At 40.7% G+C, this 18,271-nt stretch overlaps 1 protein-coding gene across 3 annotated transcripts; it reads right to left on the reverse strand.

Annotated features, from left to right (window-relative positions):
• Window positions 1–521: 521 nt before the first annotated feature.
• Window positions 522–18,170, reverse strand: C8H6orf52 (chromosome 8 C6orf52 homolog). 3 transcript variants are annotated; one of them, XM_078020535.1, is made up of 7 exons: window positions 15,621–15,709; window positions 14,718–14,935; window positions 11,468–11,549; window positions 11,067–11,157; window positions 7,123–7,168; window positions 1,134–1,282; window positions 522–757 (listed from the first exon to the last, which is right to left on the reverse strand). In XM_078020535.1, exons 3-6 carry the CDS (start codon window positions 11,536–11,538, stop codon window positions 1,140–1,142), a joined length of 351 nt encoding a protein of 116 aa, XP_077876661.1. In that variant the 5' UTR covers window positions 11,539–11,549; window positions 14,718–14,935; window positions 15,621–15,709; the 3' UTR covers window positions 522–757; window positions 1,134–1,139. The 3 variants fall into 3 exon arrangements, with proteins under 3 accessions (XP_077876661.1, XP_077876662.1, XP_013215100.1); XM_078020536.1 differs by lacking the exons at window positions 11,468–11,549; window positions 14,718–14,935 and adding an exon at window positions 17,417–18,170 and having other exon boundaries at window positions 15,621–15,708; XM_013359646.4 differs by lacking the exon at window positions 14,718–14,935 and having other exon boundaries at window positions 15,621–15,708.
• Window positions 18,171–18,271: the final 101 nt, after the last annotated feature.

Consider the following 18,271-nt stretch of genomic DNA (forward strand, 5'->3'; position numbering starts at 1 on the left):
ACAGACCCTGCAATTGGAAAAACATTGCCCTTTCCTAGTGGTTCTAAATCAGGGCAATTTTGTTTCTGGAGGCATTTGACAATATCCAGAGACATCTGTTGTCCCAAGTGGAGTGCAAGGGTGCTGCAGGCATCTAGTGGTAGAGGGCAGGATAAGGCACAAGGCAGTCTCCCTAGCAAAGAAGTGTCCAGGACAAAGTGGCAACAGGACTGAGGTTGAGAAGCCCTGCCCCAGGAGAGGCAGTGCCTTCATCCCAGGCGCAGACCACCAGGCCTTCCACTGGGGATTCAGGTCTTTGAGCCTAGTTGGTACAAGACTTAGCATCTGTTAAACACCTCCAGAGTAGAAGGGATCTCAAATTCTGATCAACTCTCCTTCTACAGCATACACCTTCTGGCCTTCAGGTCAGCCACCTCAGTCCAAGGGGTCTCCGTGCAAGGTAAAGCAATAAAACAGGACACAATGCTCAACTTCAGGACAAAAAAATATTGTTTTAAATAAGGAGCACAGTCAAGACTCACTGAAGTTTCTGCACTGACTTTTATTTATTTTCCAGAACTGGCTTTTACAAAGGCCCAATTCTTTCCTCTTAGAAAATCAACAATCTGGAAAAGGCAATTTTTTTTTTCCATGCTTAGGAATCTTTCTGTTCAGTTGAGACAAGTTCATCTCCACTGTCTTCCACCGTCACACCAGCTTTCTTACAGAGCACCCCAGGGTCAGTGGAGAACAAACATCTAGTTCCAATTGACATTTTCTAGACAAGATACAAATGAAAAACCTTGCATGAAAATTAATGTTACAGGAAGTCCACAAAACAGAGTAGCTAATGTCACCATCAGTTAAATTTAAGTCCAACTTATATTAAACCTGTTTTCCTCTGTCTCGGAGAACAACTTGTTCTACCAAGATAGTCATAGCATCTCTTCTGGCATTTATTTAAAGTAACACACTTCCAGGAATGGAGGGGCTGATGAGTTAGTGTACCTCATAATCCATCATATCAATAACATTTAGGTACTGCAAGTTTTTATTTACATCCAGAATCCAGAACATTCATGGAAGAGGTTTTTTTTTTTTTTTCCCTACAAAAACAAAAACAAATGCAGTTAATCTGGATAGATACTGAACACCTTGCTTCACTTTGGGGTCTCATCTGGGATGTCCGAGTGGACTGTATCCAGAGGCTGCCAGTGACAATTCATGAGGGAGTCATAGAGTTCTTCACTTCTCAACATAAACTCCTTGTTTAATTCTTCAATATCCAAATGAAGATGTGAATCTGCAAGAAGACAATAACAGACACAAAGAAAATAGAGTTTTACAGAACACGTATTGGAAAGGGCTGGAAACTAGAGAGTTTGTAAAAAGCACAAGCAGGAAGAATTACACTAAAGGTTGACTTTTTAAAATTCCGTGTGATCTTTCAGTAAGACGTGAAGATAGAAATTTAAGTTATAGAAGCAGCAATATCATCAAACTCAACATAAGTGGTGGAGGAGAAAAAGGGAGATTCAAGTGATATTCTAGAGATGAATTCCATTCGGGGAAACAGGGAAAGAGAAGGTCACGGGTAAGCCTCGAGTTCCTGGTCTAAGCACAGTGAGCCAAACCGAGGGTTCCTAGGATCCTGCTTTGAGATGCCACTTTATTTGCTTATTTCACAGATGAAGTGAATACATTTTATATAGTAACTAATTCAAAAGCACATGAAGACCTGGGATGGCATGGTGTTATCATGAAGGCATTAGATCTGGGTTTGCAGTCCAGGTTGTCAGATTTCCAAAGGTATCTAAGACTTTCAATGTTACAGATTTTTTTTTAACATTATCCTTGTTTTATTTTTTTGTCCTTGTACTAAATGTAACTAAAGAAGCCCTTTCTGTTTTCCTTTGTGCGTTTTGGAAGTCTAAATGCATTCCAGGACTGTCCTTTGTGTGCCTGATAGGGACTGAATGCCTGTGTCCCCACTTCCTCCCCAATTCATATATTGAAGATTTAATCCTTGATAGGGTAGAATTTGGAGATGGGGCCTTGGAGAGATAATTAGCATTTGATGAGGTCATAAGAGTAGAATCCTGGTCTAGCGCCATTAGTGCCTTTATATGGAAAGACACCAGAGAGCCTGCACAAAGCAGGGGTCATGTGAGGACAGTGAGAGGTTTGTCACCTGACAGCCAGAAGAGAGTCCTCACCAGAAACCAAACTGGCCAGAACTGGACTTCCAGTTTGGAGAGCCGTGAGAGAGTGAACTTCTGTTGGTTAAGCCACCCAGCCTAGAGCTGTCCTTAGCTGTGATGCAGCACCCTGAGTTATTAATCTTTTTATGACAGAGATCATCATAAATAGGCATTGGTGACTGTGTTGTCCGATTCTTGATTTGGGGAGCTTCCTAACATTTTTGAGTCCTGTAACCTTTGAGAGTTTCTAGTTGTGAAATTATGTTTCTATTTTTAACCCCTGAACTTTCTGAAATTTTCTTTCTAAAAGTCATGCCTTAGGTTCCATTCCTTCAAGTTAAAGGCACTTCTCTCTCCCTCCCTCCCTCCCTGTCTCCACCCTCTTCCTCTCCCTCTCTCCCTCTCTCCCTCCCTCACTCCTATAACCTGTGGACAAGAAAACAGACACAGTGTGGTCAGCTACAAACCCCATATTCTGTGGTCTAGGTGTTGGCCACAGCTCTAACAGAAGTCTATGAAAGCAAACTGCTTACATCTTCCCTAAACCCGTGGGCCTTCTAGACCTATGCTGCTGTGAGGGGGGTGGGTAGTAAAAAAATTTCCCTCTACTTCTGAGAATTTGATAATTGAACCTATGAAGGAAAACAACAGTAGGCAGATTAACAGGAGAAAAAGCATACAAACTGATCACATGCATGTGTGGGGCATCCTATCAAAGAAAAGTGAATAACTGAAAACACAGTGAGATCTAGAAGCTTTTTTATATGCCTTTTTTTTTTTTTTTTTTTTTTGGTACTGGGGATTGAACCCAGGGACACTTAACCACTGAGCCATATCACCTTCCCTTTTTTATATTTTATTTTTAAGACAGGGTCTTGCTGAGTTTCTTAGGGCCTCACTAAATTACTGAGGCTGGTTTTGAACTCGTGGTCTTCCTGCCTCAGCCTCCCAAGCTGCTGGGATTACAGGCGTGCACCATCTCACCATCTATATACCTTCTTTATAGGGGAGAAAAAAGGAAGTAGACAACTTAGAGGAAAGTAAATAATAACTGGGAAAGATAAATGGGCCCTTAGAAGAATGTCTGGGTATGGTGTCTGTCTTCAGCCTCCCTTCCAGTGATGTAGGTAAGCTTCTTTGGTTGATCAAATTCCTGGGGAGGTGGGTTTCAGGAAAACCATTTCCTTTGGAGGATCTGTCCCCAAGCAGATAAAGGAAGTTCAAAGAAAGCCTTTCCTTGCACTTGCTGCTCCCCAGGTGCCCTTGGTTTGAAGTAACCAGCTCAACAAAGCAGCATATTTACCCAACTCCTTCAGTGTTCAACACAATAGCCACTAACAACAGGTGGCTACAGAATAAGGGACACAGCTATCCATGCATGGGATATGAGGATAAAATACACACCTCGTTGAAAGATGATAGTTTCCAGGGGTTAGGGGAAGGAGGAAAGAGAGATTATCACTGGATTTGCTTTCAGTTGTACAAGATGAAGAGAGGGCTAAAGATGCAAAGTAGTAATGGTTGCACAAGATAATGAATCCACTTAATGCTTAAGAATGTTTAAGGTGAAAAATGTAATGTTATGTGTGTTTTACCACTATAAAAAATTGGAAAAAAATATATTACATTTCAAAGACTTGGCAGAAAAATGTAAAAGTCTCCTTAATTCTTTGTATTTTGACTACACATTGAAATAATATTTGGGATATTATCCTACTCAGTTTGAGCTGCTATAAAAGAATCATAAATATGGATGACTTATAAACAACAGAGACTGATTTCTCGAAGTTCTGGAGACTGGAAGCCAAGATCAGGGTGCCAGAATGGTCAGGTTACGGAGAAGGTCCTCTTCTTAGTGGCAGACTGCCAAGATGTCATGTCCTCCCATGGTGGAGAGCAAAGAGCCAGGACCCAGGCTCACTAGTGACTCTTATAGGGGAACTAACCACATGACCCCATCCAAACCTAACCACCCCTAGAAGGCCCTGTTCCCTAAAACCATCACATGGAGGGTTAGGGTTCCCTAAAAGAATTGGGAGGAGAGACACAAACATTCATTCCATGACATATGTTAAGTAAAAGAAATACTATTAAACTGGGTGTGGTGACACACATTTAGAATTCCAGCGATTCGGGAGGGTGATGCAGGAAGATGGCAAGTTCGAGGACAGCCTCTGCAACTTCACAAGACCCTGTCTCAAGTAAAAAAAAGTTTTTTTAAAAAAATGATTGGGGACACAGCTGAGTGGTAGAGTGCCCCTGAATTCAATCCCAAATAACAAAAGGAAAGAATAAAAAAGAAATATTATTAATTCTACCTGTCTCTTTAGTTTTCTTAAAAGTTCTAGGAAATTTTAAATTATCTATCTGGATGGCTTGATGTTTTGTGTTACATTTCTACTGAGGTAGAATAAGAAACAGGTATAAAGGAGACATAAAGGAAGGACAAGAAAATAGGATGTTTTAAAATATTTTTCTTAGTTGTACACGGACACAACACCTTTATTTTGTTTATTAACTTTTATGTGGTGCTGAGGAATTAACCCAGTGCCTCACATGTGCTAGGCAAGCGCCAACCCCAGCCCCAAAATAGAATTTTAATTCAGAAGTTCCACATGGTTTCCAAGGCTCACTTCCTAAGCCAGTTTCTCTTACAGTTCTGTTATTCCCAAATTTCTGTGAAATCTGTAAATCTATCTGGGCATTGTTAATTAACTCCCCAATAGATAGATGTGATATCTTGAGGAACCTATAACTTAGGGAACTTTTCAGTAATATCTTTTGATCAGATAACAAAGACCACTTCAGCCTGGGGACCTGAGAACCCGTCTTGAGATCACTGGACTAATATCACTCCCACATACCTTTCCATACCTACTTCTCATCAAGTTTCCTTTAAAGAACAGCCGGGAACCCCCCAAACCTCACCTCTCTCTCTTGAAATAGCCCACAATCTCACTTGAACATATATTCCTTGCTTTAACCCAAAGGTCTTTCTCTCTCTTGACATTGCCCTTATTCTCTCTTAATTATATATATCTGCTTTCCTAAAAAAACCTCTGTCTATGCCTTTGACTGGCACTTGCTGAAATGTTTTTCCATCAACTATGACAAGAACACTGCTATTTCTGAGTTGAGCTCCACCTTGTTTCTGAGAACTCTTTGGACCTTTCTTTAGAGATATTTCTTTCTTTTTTTTTTTTTGTATGACATCACTGAGCCATGCTACTTCAGATCTATGACTAGCTAACAGTTGGTCATTAGGTGCCAGCTTCTGCTAAGACACTTAAGAGCGATTTAGATATCACACATAGTGCACGCCTATAATCCCAGCTGCTCAGGATGCTGAGGCAGGAGGATGGAGAGGTTAAAGCCAGCCTCAGCAATTTAGTGAGGCCCTGGATTATTCTGAGACAGATTCTCATTAAGTTAAGAATAAAAAGGACTAGGGATGTGGCTCAGTGGTTAAGTGCCCCTGGGTTCAATCTCTGGTGAAAGAAAAAGAAAAAGAAAAAGAAAAAGAAAAAGAAAGAGAAAGAAAGAAAGAAAGAAAGAAAGAAAGAAAGAAAGAAAGAAAGAAAGAAAGAAAGAAAGAGAAAGAAAGAGAAAGAAAGAAAGAAAGAAAGAAAGAAAGAAAGAAAGAAACCACACTTAGCTACCCTATGAGAGGGGTATGAATGTCCCTGTTTTAAAATAGGGGAAACCCATACACTGGAGATTTGGGGGGATTACAGAGCTAATCAGTGGGATCTGAGTCCTGGCATTGTGGATTCAGAAAGCTCACTCTTCCTATAAGCTCTTATGCTTTTATTTTTAATGTCTGCATAGCTAACGAAGGCATGGAGAATAGCTCATACTTTAACCCCAAAGAAACTCCCAGCAAGCTAAATAAGTAAATATGTAAATTAAAGTACTAAAAACTAGAACTGCCCAATAGCATGTAAAGATTTCTTTTAAACAACTATTTCCTGTCCTTAAAGTAAGTACTTTGAGTACCCACTCATCTGCAAATTCTGTTTGCTCCCATCTTTGATGGGGATCACAAAGGCAGTGTGTGGGTTTGTCAGGCAGCAGCTCACGTAGGAGAAAGGGACCAGAGAGACATGTGACAAGAATCGGGCAACAGCGTTCTCTGTATTTCTCCTCTATGTCTCTTTCCCATTACTTAAAATACAAGCAAAATATTTTCTTTCCTTCCTCAAAAGGGACACATTCAGAAAACTAGGTCCTTCCCCGAGTAGAAAAACTTTGTTCTTTTCAAAGTAGAACAATAGAAACCACCACCTGCCTGTCATTTTAGAACCACCTGTCATGCTCCATTTTATGCTGAGACTGGGTGATTTATAATAAACAGAAATGTATTTAGCTCGTTTTCTGGTGACTGAAAAGTGCAGGATTGAGGGGCAGCACCTGGCCAGGCTCTGCTTGCAGTATCATCCCATGGCAGAAGGACAACAGGTGACAAGGATTGGCTCATCCTTTTGTCATGAATCTACTCCCACAGTAACTGCATCAACCCTTGCAAGAAGACAGAACCCTCAAGATCTGGTCACCTCTTAAAGGGCACACCTCCCAACACTGTTGCTTTAGAGTTTAGGCTGACAACGCCTAAACTTTGGCAGACACCATTTGAACTCAGCAGAACACAAAATCTAAACATATGGAGGGAACGGATCTTAAACTACACACCGTTGTCTTAGTTTTTGGAAATGTCTCTATTCCCCCCATCCTTCAGAAACCCCCTCAGGGGTGGATCAGCTGACATTGATTCTATAGAAACAGATTCCCCAAACAGGACAAATTACTGAAGAGAAAGGCATCAGCAACTTGTGCTGGAATGTTCCAGGAAGATCTCACAGTTTCCAGCAAGCTGAGTGGGTGAAGAAGCAAGAAACATGGTTAAGTTTTGTTTTCAATCATGGTGACACAAGGTTCACATTACCTTCTAGTGGGTCCTCATCTTGGTGTTCAGATGCAGCTGTGGTCTCCTACAAAGAAAAATGGGTATCTTAAGAAAAAAAGAAAATTATAAAGACTGAACATCAATACATGCTTTCTTGGGAAAAAATATTTAGCTCTCAAAAATAAAATTTAAAAGTCTAAGCTCCACTAAGCACATTTAGGTTGAATTTTGATCAGAAAAATCTTTAAATATTGTAACACTACAATTATGAAATGAGTGAACTGAGCCAACAGAAGAAAAGTCACTAAGGAGGGACATGCCTGACAGAGGCTTCTGGCCTGTCTGTAGCTTCTGAAAATTGACCTTTTAGGTCTTTGGCTGGATCCCTGGGCATCCTGACTTCTTATTCCTGAACTAGATGGCACTCTCTCTACCTGTACCCCGACTTTTGTTCCAAAACACAACCTGCAGTCTCCACAAACACATTTTCCTCATGACCCAGACCCACGGTTCAGCTAAGTTTGGGGACATTAAAGTTTTCAAGGAAATGCAGAGGCTGCAGAAGAGCAGACCAATCAATCATGGTTTTTACCTGAGAGAAGTAAATTCCAGAAGCGCTCCTGAAGTCAATCTCTGTTGGTTAACTCAGACTCTATTGGCGCTTCTGGAGCAGCACAAATGTTAATGACCCCTTCTAAACACCTGCTGGGAACTTTCATTTTCAAGCACGTGCAGCTGTTCCAAGGAACTGTCCTAACCCAGAAATTAACTCCTATAACAATGCTTAATGAAACCTCCCTTGCTAATAAGAAAAAGATGATATTGAGAGCCAAAGATCTCTCTCTTCGGTGCATCTGAAAGTATGTCATCTCTTTACTCTGAAATATGTCTTGGTTTGGAAAATAAAAGATATAGTTATCATAAATCTAATCACACGATCTGTGTCTTTTTTCTATTTGGAAATGGCCAATATCACCAAAATCTGCTTAAAGGAGGTCTTTCCTAAAATATAAGGTCCAGATCTCACATGTCCTCCTTTTCAATGTGTGCCCTGATGAACATGAATCCTAAATGGCCAGGGATAAACAGAAACTACCTGGAGACAAAGCATTTTTCCCATCCAGGTCGTCCTTAAAGAAAAGTGCCTATATAAATGGTTGGCGGTAGCCTAGAGAAGTTGTGCTGAGGGACCCCAAAGACCTGAGAATCATTCTGAACACATTACTTCCTCTGATCTTGGGCAAGTCACCATGTCAAAATGTAAAGGAGGGGCCTCTTTGGGGTGTTGGACTAACCCATGAATCTGTTGGGGCAGATTCATGGACCAGGCAGAACATGGTGGGGAATAAAATTATAGCATCTCGTGGAGAATACATGTCATCAGACAAGACCAAAATAAGGTCTTGGGAGTGAGAAACCCACCACAGAGCCTTCCAGCTTTCCCTTCAGGAATACCCACGAGGATGACTGGCAGATGGCAGTGTGGTAACTAGTCACTGACGGTATATTTGTAATAATTAAAGGAACAAGTGCATTCTATAAGTAATAATTCAACTAGACAAAGGGATCAAAAAAATCCTGAAGGGGATCAAAAAACTCTAAAATGGTTAGAAAAATGGAGGGAAGGGTTAGTAGGGTGAGAAAAAAAGGATGTTAATTTTTTTTTAACGTTCTCATGATTGGAAGAGAAATTTTTTAAAACAATTTCTGAAGCTGATGATATACTCATACCCAGATCTCCCTATTTAAAGATATAAAGGGTAACCACTAAGAGGAAAAGAAAGGAAGATGTGAAAGAAAAGCGCACTACACTTAAAGTGATGATTTTTGTTTTCTTGTAAAAGGTGATGCAATACTGAACATCTGCTAAAAAGGAGAAACCCAAACTGAGTTTAAAAAAAGAGATGAGAAATCTAAAGAGAAAATTTTTACATAAGAGGCGCCTAAAACAGACTAAAAACAAAATTGAAAATGAGAGTTTGGGCAAAAAAGATGCAAAGCAAATGTAAATTTTAGAAACCAAGGGTCTAGATAGATGTTAAATTCAATTTTGATGTTAAGGCCAAGGCCATCACACAATCACCACAAACCCAGAAGGAAAGTCCATAACCTTTTGAGTGCAAAGTGTGAATTTCCACAAGTAACTTATGCAATCAAGCAAAGGGGACACCCCTCAACCAGAAAAAATAGATAAAGGACAGCAACAAGGTCATGGGACACAGATACCAGTGAACATTATAAAAGATGTTGGCCCTGAACAGTAGGCCCTGCCTCCCTTGCCTGTGAGACTGGCTAATCACACACAGATCCAGGAGAAATAAGCACAGCCCAAACGGTAAGGGAAAGGGAAGGCTTTTTCATGGCTAATCTCCTGTTTAACATTTTGAATGTTATATCCTTTAGTCCAGCCCTTCCTCTTCCAGAGAAGCTATTCTTAGCGAAACAAAACATTCAGGCACATGTTTGAAGATAGGTTGAAGGAAATTTTTTGAAGCACTGAAAACATTTCCAAAGTCAGATAAAGGATGAGATAAAAACACAGAACATCTAAATGGGAGATTTTAGGGGTTTTTTCTTGGTGCTGTAGATTGAATTGCATGGTAAACACAAGCTCTACCACTGAGCTGTACCCCAGCCCCTCGATTGGGGATTTTTAGAAAATTTTAAAGAAAGCTCTCTGCAAACAACGTAGAAACAGAAGCCAGAAACAAGCCATATGTATACTATATTCTTAACCAAAGCACCCCACCTGACCCCCAAACAGAAACAGGGCCTAACCTCACTGATTCAGCAAGAGTAAAGGGGAAAGATCTAAGACTTAGATCTACTCCAACAGGGCTTTTTTTTTTTTTTTTTTTTTCCTTTCCGAAGTGGAGGGAATGAAGAAGAGGGAGGGTATGGGGGGTATGGAGAAGATTTTCCTTACTAGAAATATGTTACTCTAGCTGGGTAGACTGGAGTGTGCTTGTAATTCCAGCAGCTCAAGAGGCTGAGGCAAGAGGCAACTCTTGTGAGTTCAAGACCAGCCCCAGCAATTTAGTGAGGCCCTAAGAAATTTAGCAAGACCCTGTCTCAAAATTAAAAATAGAAAGGGCTGGGGATGTGGTAAGTGGTGAAGTGCCCCTGAGTTCAATCCCTGGTACAAAAAAAAAAAAAATTACTCTAGTAATGGCAATATTAAAATGTTTCTAAAGGGTGCTCATGTTTTCTGTTATAGTCAAACAAATCCCAAAGCTACTTCTTATCCTTGTTTAAATGTGAAAAGAGTAAAAATCTATTTTGGGATGATAATATACAATTTAGAGGGCTTGGGATGTAGTTCAACGGTGGAGTACTTGCCTGGCATGTGCAAGGCCCTGGGTTCCAGCAACACACACACTTTAGTACCAAGAATTTAGGTCAAGAGTTCACCAGCTCATTATTTTGTTTCCAGAAAAGAGCTTTCTTTTCTCTTAAATCACTTGCAAGTCAAAATTTCTTAGGTTATGCATATGGCCAAATATATCAACTATATACAATTTGAGAAACATATACAGATCAATATGTGCAGAAGTTTTCAGGGGCCTTTTATATCAATTATACCTCAATAAGCCTGTTAATTTCTTTCCCCTTAGGTCATCAGCTTTACTGTCTGGTATTAAAACAGAGAGCCAGTCAGGCACCATAGCACGTCTATAATTCCAGCAAATTGGGGAGGCTGAGGCAAGAGGATTGCAAATCTGAGGCCAGCCTCAGCAACTTAGCGAGACCCCATCCCAAAGTAAAAAAATAAAAAGAACTGGGGATGTAGCTCAGTGGTAAAGTGTCCCTGGGTTCAAGTTCAAGTCCTAGCACCAAAATCAAACCAAACCAGAACAAAACAAAAACAGAGAGCCAAAGTCATGGGCGTGAGACTTTGAGAGGACATGAATGTGTCAAGAAGGAAAAATGATGTTTACACCATTGCGCACACAAATGACAAGATCCATTTTAGGGAGGGTTACCTGAGGCATAAGTGAATTTCCAGCTGGCTGTTCAGGAATCTTGGGTGCAGGAAAAAGGCTGGGTCCATTCCCCCTCACTGCGCAGCTGTAGCTATAGCAGGAAAGAGGATAAGAGAGCTGTGGCTGCTCATATCGGTCACCACTATGGTAACCCTGGCCAGTGTGGGATTCTGGCTGCCCACTCTAATAGCAGAGGAATGACAACCATGCCAAACCTAGGCAGAATCACGCACAATGCTTTTTTCTTTCAAGGAAGTTTCAGGTAAGAATGATTTCTACTTCAATTGTTCAAAAACACTTAATGTTCAAAGCAATTAGTCTATCAGTTGCCAAAAGTATTATGTTAGTTAGAACGTAATGGCTTTCATTTCCATTTAAAGTAGGAGAGGGGAGAAACTCACCTTTTCCAGGAGCAGTAATAGTTATTTTGTTGAGATATGGCAAAACTTGCAAAATTCTCCCATCTGGCCATTTATCTAGAAACTTGACAAAGGAAGATGGAAATCCACAGTTTGATTCCTGTGTCAAAAATGTCAGCATGTGCTAATCCTTACAAACAGTTTTTTTACAACCCATGAGTCATTACATTGAGTGGCAATTCCTGCTAGGCAATTAATTGCTTGACTTTCCTGACAAGCGGGCAAGGGTGGGGTAGAGGCAGGGTGCACTGCTGTCAGCTGGGGAAACTTCTGCAAACTTCCTCAATTCCAGCAATCAGCGCCCTTCCCAAATGGCAGGCCTGGGAAGCCAGCAAAAGTGGGGGGGGGTGGAGAGGGAGAGAACTATAGAGAACCTAGACGTCTCCACAGCACCCTTGCCATAGGTAAGAATCACTTTTAATAACTAAAACCTTAAGACAACTACCAGAATCTGATATTCTTTCCCCAAGTTATCTTCTATTAGAACTGGCACTGAATGATCTTTTTAATCCCCTGCAGGTTGAAATCATTATCCTAACCAGCTGCAAAATCAAGAGGCAGAGAAGTGTATATCACACACACACACACCCTACATTAATGCAGGGACAGGATAAAATTTTAAAGAGGCCAGTCATGGTGGTGCACACCTATAATCCCAGCAGCAACCCTGAGGCTGAGGCAGGAAGATCAAAAGTTTGAGGTCAGCCCAGGGAATTTAGGGAGACCCTGTCTCAAAAGAAAAAATAAAAAGGGCAGAGGGTATAGTTCAGTGGTAGAACACCACTGGGTTTAATCCCAGAACTATTAAAATAAAAGGGTCTGGGGATGTAGCTTGGTGATAGCCTCTGAGTTCAGTCCCCAGTACTGCAAATAATAATAATAATAATTATTATTATTATTTTAAAAATTAGAGCAATATTTCTGTTGTTCAGTTTTTGTTTTTTTAGGGCTGAGGACTGAAATCCAGTTCTTGTGCATATGAGGCAAGTGTTTGCCCCTGAGCTAAATCCCCAAACCCCAGCAATTTTTTTTTGTATCAGGGATTGAACTCGGGGGCACTCAATCACTGAGCCACATCTCCAGCCCTATTTTGTATTTTATTTAGAGACAGGGTCCCACTGAGTTGCTTAGCACTTTGCTGTTGCTGAGGCTGGCTCACAATCCTCCTGTCCCAGCCTCCCAAGCCGCTGGGATTCCAAGTGTGTGCCACTGCACCTAGTTCCCGAGCAATTTTTAAAAGGTGAAAACATAATAAAGCAAATGGTATTTTCAAACTTTAATGTGCATACAAATTACCATGCACATTAAAACACAGGTCTTAAACCATCCAGATTTGAAGTGGAGCCTCAGAATCTACATTTCTAGTCAATTTCCAACACTTTGAGTAGCAAGGTGTGAAAATTTGACATAACTTTGGGTATAAATAAGGCACTTATGGTTGGGCCATACCCTGAAGCTTGTCAATAGCTATTCAAATGCTTAATGTAGTCTATATTGACCTATAATGTGAAAAACAATAAACATGATGAATTCAGATTATGTAACTATTCATCAATTATTTCCTTAGCTCCCACCATCTGCAAGGCAGGACTAAGGGCAATGGTGGTAACTGGAGTTTGTATTCTAGCTGATCTCTCTGTCTTCAATATATTTTATTGAATATATTTTAATGTCACCTGTGGCTGACATTGCTAGGTACAATGGGGTTTTCTTGCTTAATAAAAGAAACCTTGTTTTACTTGGAGCATAATAGATTCAAGAAATGCATATTCTTTCCTAGCTCCTGCCTTGAAGCTGGATATGGCCAGGTGGACTGAGGAAAGCTAAGTGGACAAATAACATTTGCTTAGATGGGAAGTCTCTTTGTCCTCCATCCTATTCCCAGGCTTAATGCAGATATTACAGATATGAAGCTTGGAGCCAAAATGCTTCTGTAGCTGTCTTGGGCCTTGAAGTGACACAAGGAGGAGTTATACACAAGAACACTGGGTCCTAAAGGTTTATTACTATTATTTTTGGCTTAGTCAAACTTTACTCAGGCTTCTGGCCCTTCTCTTAGGCCTATTTGTACACACAATTATAAAATCCAGTGCTAGCAAAAGAACCCCATTAAAGCAGTTTAGCCAGAACCCCTCATCCTGGATATCTTATCATGTGCAATATCTGATCTGATTCCTCACCCTCCACCATCTCCCAGATGATGTCTGATCACCCTGGCTTGTCTTCAGCAAGGATCCTGTTAGATGGGTTTAGCCAGAAGCCCCTTCACCCCTAATGCTTCATCTTAGTTGATTTTTCACCCACTGATCCTCACCTTGCTTCTTAACTATAAATTCCTACTTGCCAATGTTGAATTCAGAGTTCAGTCCAATCTCCTCCACTGCTAGACCCGGTTATAAGGGTCCTTATACCAACCCCATAATCCTGAACAGTGCTTTTGCAAGTATCAGTGAACATTATCTTTTAACAATCTGGAAGACATACAGGTCTGACTCCCTAACGACCAAAACTGGTTTCTTCCACTATTGTTTTATAACATAACGATAAACAAAATCTCTAACTACAACAGCTTAGATATCCAATAAAACATATTAAAGGTTCTTTCTGTAAAAATTTATTTTTTTCCTTATCATTTCAGGACTGGTTTTATTTTATAGAAAGAAAATCAGAAATGTGGCTATGAATGGGTCAGAGTTGAGCCCACAGCTAGAATGTGGAAGTTGAACATTGATAAGGTGTAAGGAGGTTGAGGAAGGTAGAAGCCAACATACAGTGTTAAAACCACCCAAGATGACAGGAGCTGGGGAATAGATGACTGTGAGCAAGGTTCCATGATGAGAATAGGCATTTAGGGCCCCTGGAAGTGAGTGATAGAGTACTCACAAATGTTTTACTCTTAAAATCCTCAACTGCAAACCTTATGTACTCCCATGAAGCAGGTGAAATAAGGTTATATAGGGATGGACAATAGACACTAGTAAGTGTCCAGGGAAAGTTGGCTACTGTTATGGTTAGGATCTGGAATGTTCCTAAAGGCTCACATGTTGAAGATTTGGTCCCCAATGCAGTAATGTTCAGAAGTGGGACTTTGGGGAAGTGATTGGATCATGGGGCTCTGACCTCATCAATGGATGAATCCACTGATGGGCTCATAGCTGAATGGACTATTGAGAAGTGACAGAAATATAGGAAGTGAGACCTAGTTAAAGGGAGGTTCTTAGGGAGTCCTCACCCTGTTTTCTCTCTCTGCTTCCTGGCTGTCAGGACGACAGCACCTTTTCTCCACCACACCCTTCTCCAAGTTTCTGCCTTGCTATAGGATTAACAGCAATGAAGCCTGCTGATTATTGACCGAAACTCTGAATCCTCCCAAAATCTTTTCTCCTGTTTTCCACAAGTATATTGTCACAGCAGTGAGAAACTGACAGGCACTATCTCTGCTTCCTTTAGCTGTAAAATACAAAGATCAAAGTCCTCCGGAAATACAACCACAGGCAACCCCGCAGTCCTGCAAAAAAATTAAAATTACTACTTTTCACATTAAGAAAGGAAGGTATTTGAACAGGAATATTAGACTTTTGATATTTCTAAAAGAGCTGATTTTTCTCCACTATATACAGCTTTTAACCTAAGATATCCACCTTATCACCACCACCACCACCCCAAAAGGAAACTAGCTGGTTCCTTGTCAAATCAAAGCCAGGTGCTCAATATCTACCTGTTGAATGAATGAATGAACAAATCATTACATGACTCAAGTTGCAAAAAAACCTTTTCAATCAGTAATTTAAAATTTGGAAAAAATTTTTGTTGTTTTACTATTGGTTACAGAACTTTCTCTAGTTTGTTATTTTTTGGCAACTGGCAGCTTTCATGCGATTAGATTTTTTTTTTTTAACATCTTTTGGAAGAAAACAGATTTTAAAGGAAATAAGCTCAGTTCAAATCCAGTTGAACAGAAGTGTAATTTTGCATTGTTCTTCTTCAGTGAATATTTTAACCTGAGCAAGTTATGAACATACTGCCATGGCTGTGGATGAAATGAAATGCTGCTGCTTTGTTCTCTGTGGAAGAGAAGGTTCAAGAGAAGGAAATGTAAAAAGCAGCAGCAGAAGCAATAGTGGCTGATACTTACCTGTGTGATCTTGAAAATGATTCTGGACACATTTCAGCATTTATCACCAAAGTCTGAGTTAGGGTGTTTTACCCTTCAGGAGGCATATCTTTGAAAATGTGATGAAATTTTATCAATATTCTCCTCCTCAAACTTATAGGCACATTTTGCATTTAATTTCAAGGGATTCAAAACCCCTGAAATTTTTCCACAACCTCTTCCTGCTCACTATCTTTAGCATTGTGTTAAACACTAAGTTTTTTTTTAATATTTATTTTTTGTTTGTAACTGGACACATCTTTATTTTATTTATTTATTTCTACGTGGTGCTGAGGATCCAACCCAGGGCCTCCCACGTGCTAGGCGAGCGAGCACTCTACCGCTGAGCCACAAACCCAGCCCAATGCTAAGTTTTTTGAACTGATAATTTTCATGATTCTCTAACAGTTTAAAGAGGAAAATCACTTTGTTGTGTTTATGGTGCCTATGCTACAGTTTCCACTGTAGAACCAACTATATTCTAAGATCCCTGGTTGAAGCAAAAGTTGTTTTTTGAGTTGTAACGTACTCTAAAACTTAACAAATATTTCTACAGGTAAAAATCTGACAGTAAAAGGTGCTATAATCTTAAAATTTGTGGGAGGCAATGGGTTTGAAGTGGGTACTTGCACTACGTCCCACAGACCAAACCAATAGAGTTTAATCACAGTAACCAAGTTTTGGTAATTGGAGGCCTTACAATCAATCAAAGGATTAAGTTATGATAAACAGACCAGTCAGTGGACGAACCTATAACTAAGTAAGTTATTTTTCATGTCCCACAACCATTTTCCTATTATTGCTGTCTGATCACATTGTTTGGAATTCTCAGAACTTGCTCTAGTTTTGGGACCTGCCCAATCTGCTAATCACATAAACTACTACACTTATTGATCTAAATAATTTTCCTTTTAACAACAGTAATTATCCTGTGTGCTAACTTAGTTCCAATAAATATTAAGGAGTACCATTACTTCTCAAAAAGCAGTTGAGACTTCTTTGGGGGAAATAAGGCAGGGTGAGGGACATTTTAGAAGCAACACTATAAGTATGTGATATTGAAAATTTTATTAAAAGTTTCTTTTCCCTTTTAGAATGGGAGACTACTACTATTGCATTAACTGCCATAGAGTAAGATGCCAAAAGTCATGTTTAAGATAAAATGAGACTTCAAAGAAACATCCTTGAGGCTGGGGATGTGGCTCAAGTGGTAGCGTGCTCGCCTGGCATGCGTGCGGCCCAGGTTCGATCTTCAGCACCACATACCAACAAAGATGTTGTGTCTGCTGAGAACTAAAAAAAAAAAAAAAAAAAACATAAATAAATATTAAAAATTCTCTCTCCTCTCTCACTCTCTCTAAAAAAAAAAAAAATCCTTACTCATTATCTGTCCCATGTCAAATCCCATTCCTGGGATTCTAGTGGTGTTCTGGAGGATGTCATTACAGTAAATAGAAACTAAAGTCAAGTAATTTGACTTTTTGTAACAGTAACATTGGTATTAACTCAAGGAAATGCTCTGTAACAGTGAACAGATTAGTTTGTTTATAGCATTTCAGTGTCTTGAGTGCTTACAGGTGGAGTAGCCAAAGTTGGCAGAATACAGGCCCTTCCTGGCCCTGCCATGACAAAGCATCAAAGCGAAATCGTTCCCACAAGACCCAAACATGCATCACTTAAGATATGTACCGAGTTAAATAGGTATGGGCAATTCAGAACACCAGAGAAAACAAAAACATTAGGAAACAAAAGGCTCTAAGCACTGAAGGATTTATTACCATTCAAAGGGGGTAGGGTTGAAGATTAGAAGTGGACTTATGCAAGATCCCCTGTCAAATGAACCTGCTATGGGAGTTAGGAGAACTGTACTACCTAAGATTTCCGCTAATGGGAGCCCTAGTGAGTAAGCTGCAATTCCCAACACATCTCTAAATCTCTACTTAAACCTTACGATTTAAAACCTCAAATGTAAAATGCTTTTGTAAAACGTTTGCCCTTAAACTGGAAACAGGTGGGAGAGGGAGATGGTAACTGAAATAAACGACAGATTTCCTTCTAGATTCTTCACCAACGATGACCGTGCCCTTCTCCCTCGAGTCATCTGTTCTTCAGATGCGGGGTCATCCTCCCTCTCCAAGATGCGCCATAACGTTGGCCGATCTGACCCCGGGGTGAAGACGCGCGAAACAAGCTAGAAGGAAAGGTGTGCCGCGCGGGAGGACCCGGCCAGGGCCGGCAGGAACCCCGGAGGCCGACTTCTAGGGCCCCAAACTGAGTCCTGCGCGCTCACGCCTGTGGCTACGACCCCGGCGCTGGCACCGCCGGCTCCGGGAACCGGGAAGCTCAAGTCCCACTCTTTCTCGTCCTGTAACGACAAAAAAAGTCCTCCCTCCACCGCTGCCTGCACAAAAACAAAACCTAACACCTAATCACAACCAGTGAGGAAGCACCGAGATACTGATCACACCACAACATCTAACACGCGATCCCAGTCGCCCTCCCGCCCGCCAGGAAACGACCCCGCCCCTTCCTGAGAGTTGCGGAAGTGAGGGGCTTGCGCAGGGTACGCCCCGTCCCTACTCCCCTAAGATAAGCCTGGTTCAAAGCTTCTTAGAATTGGCCTGCTTGCTCCT

This window comes from Ictidomys tridecemlineatus, chromosome 8 (genome assembly GCF_052094955.1).
Source record: "Ictidomys tridecemlineatus isolate mIctTri1 chromosome 8, mIctTri1.hap1, whole genome shotgun sequence".
NCBI classification, from domain to species: Eukaryota; Metazoa; Chordata; class Mammalia; order Rodentia; family Sciuridae; genus Ictidomys; species Ictidomys tridecemlineatus.

Bases quoted from the DNA above. Each gene is read 5' to 3' on its own strand.
- C8H6orf52 (XM_078020535.1), bottom strand. From the start codon at position 11,538: ATGGCCAGATGGGAGAATTTTGCAAGTTTTGCCATATCTCAACAAAAT. The intron at 11,158-11,467 runs GTGAGTTTCTCC...TTCCTGCTATAG, and splicing joins TATTACTGCTCCTGGAAAAG to CTACAGCTGCGCAGTGAGGG. The intron at 7,169-11,066 runs GTAACCCTCCCT...TTTTCTTTGTAG, and splicing joins GAAATTCACTTATGCCTCAG to GAGACCACAGCTGCATCTGA.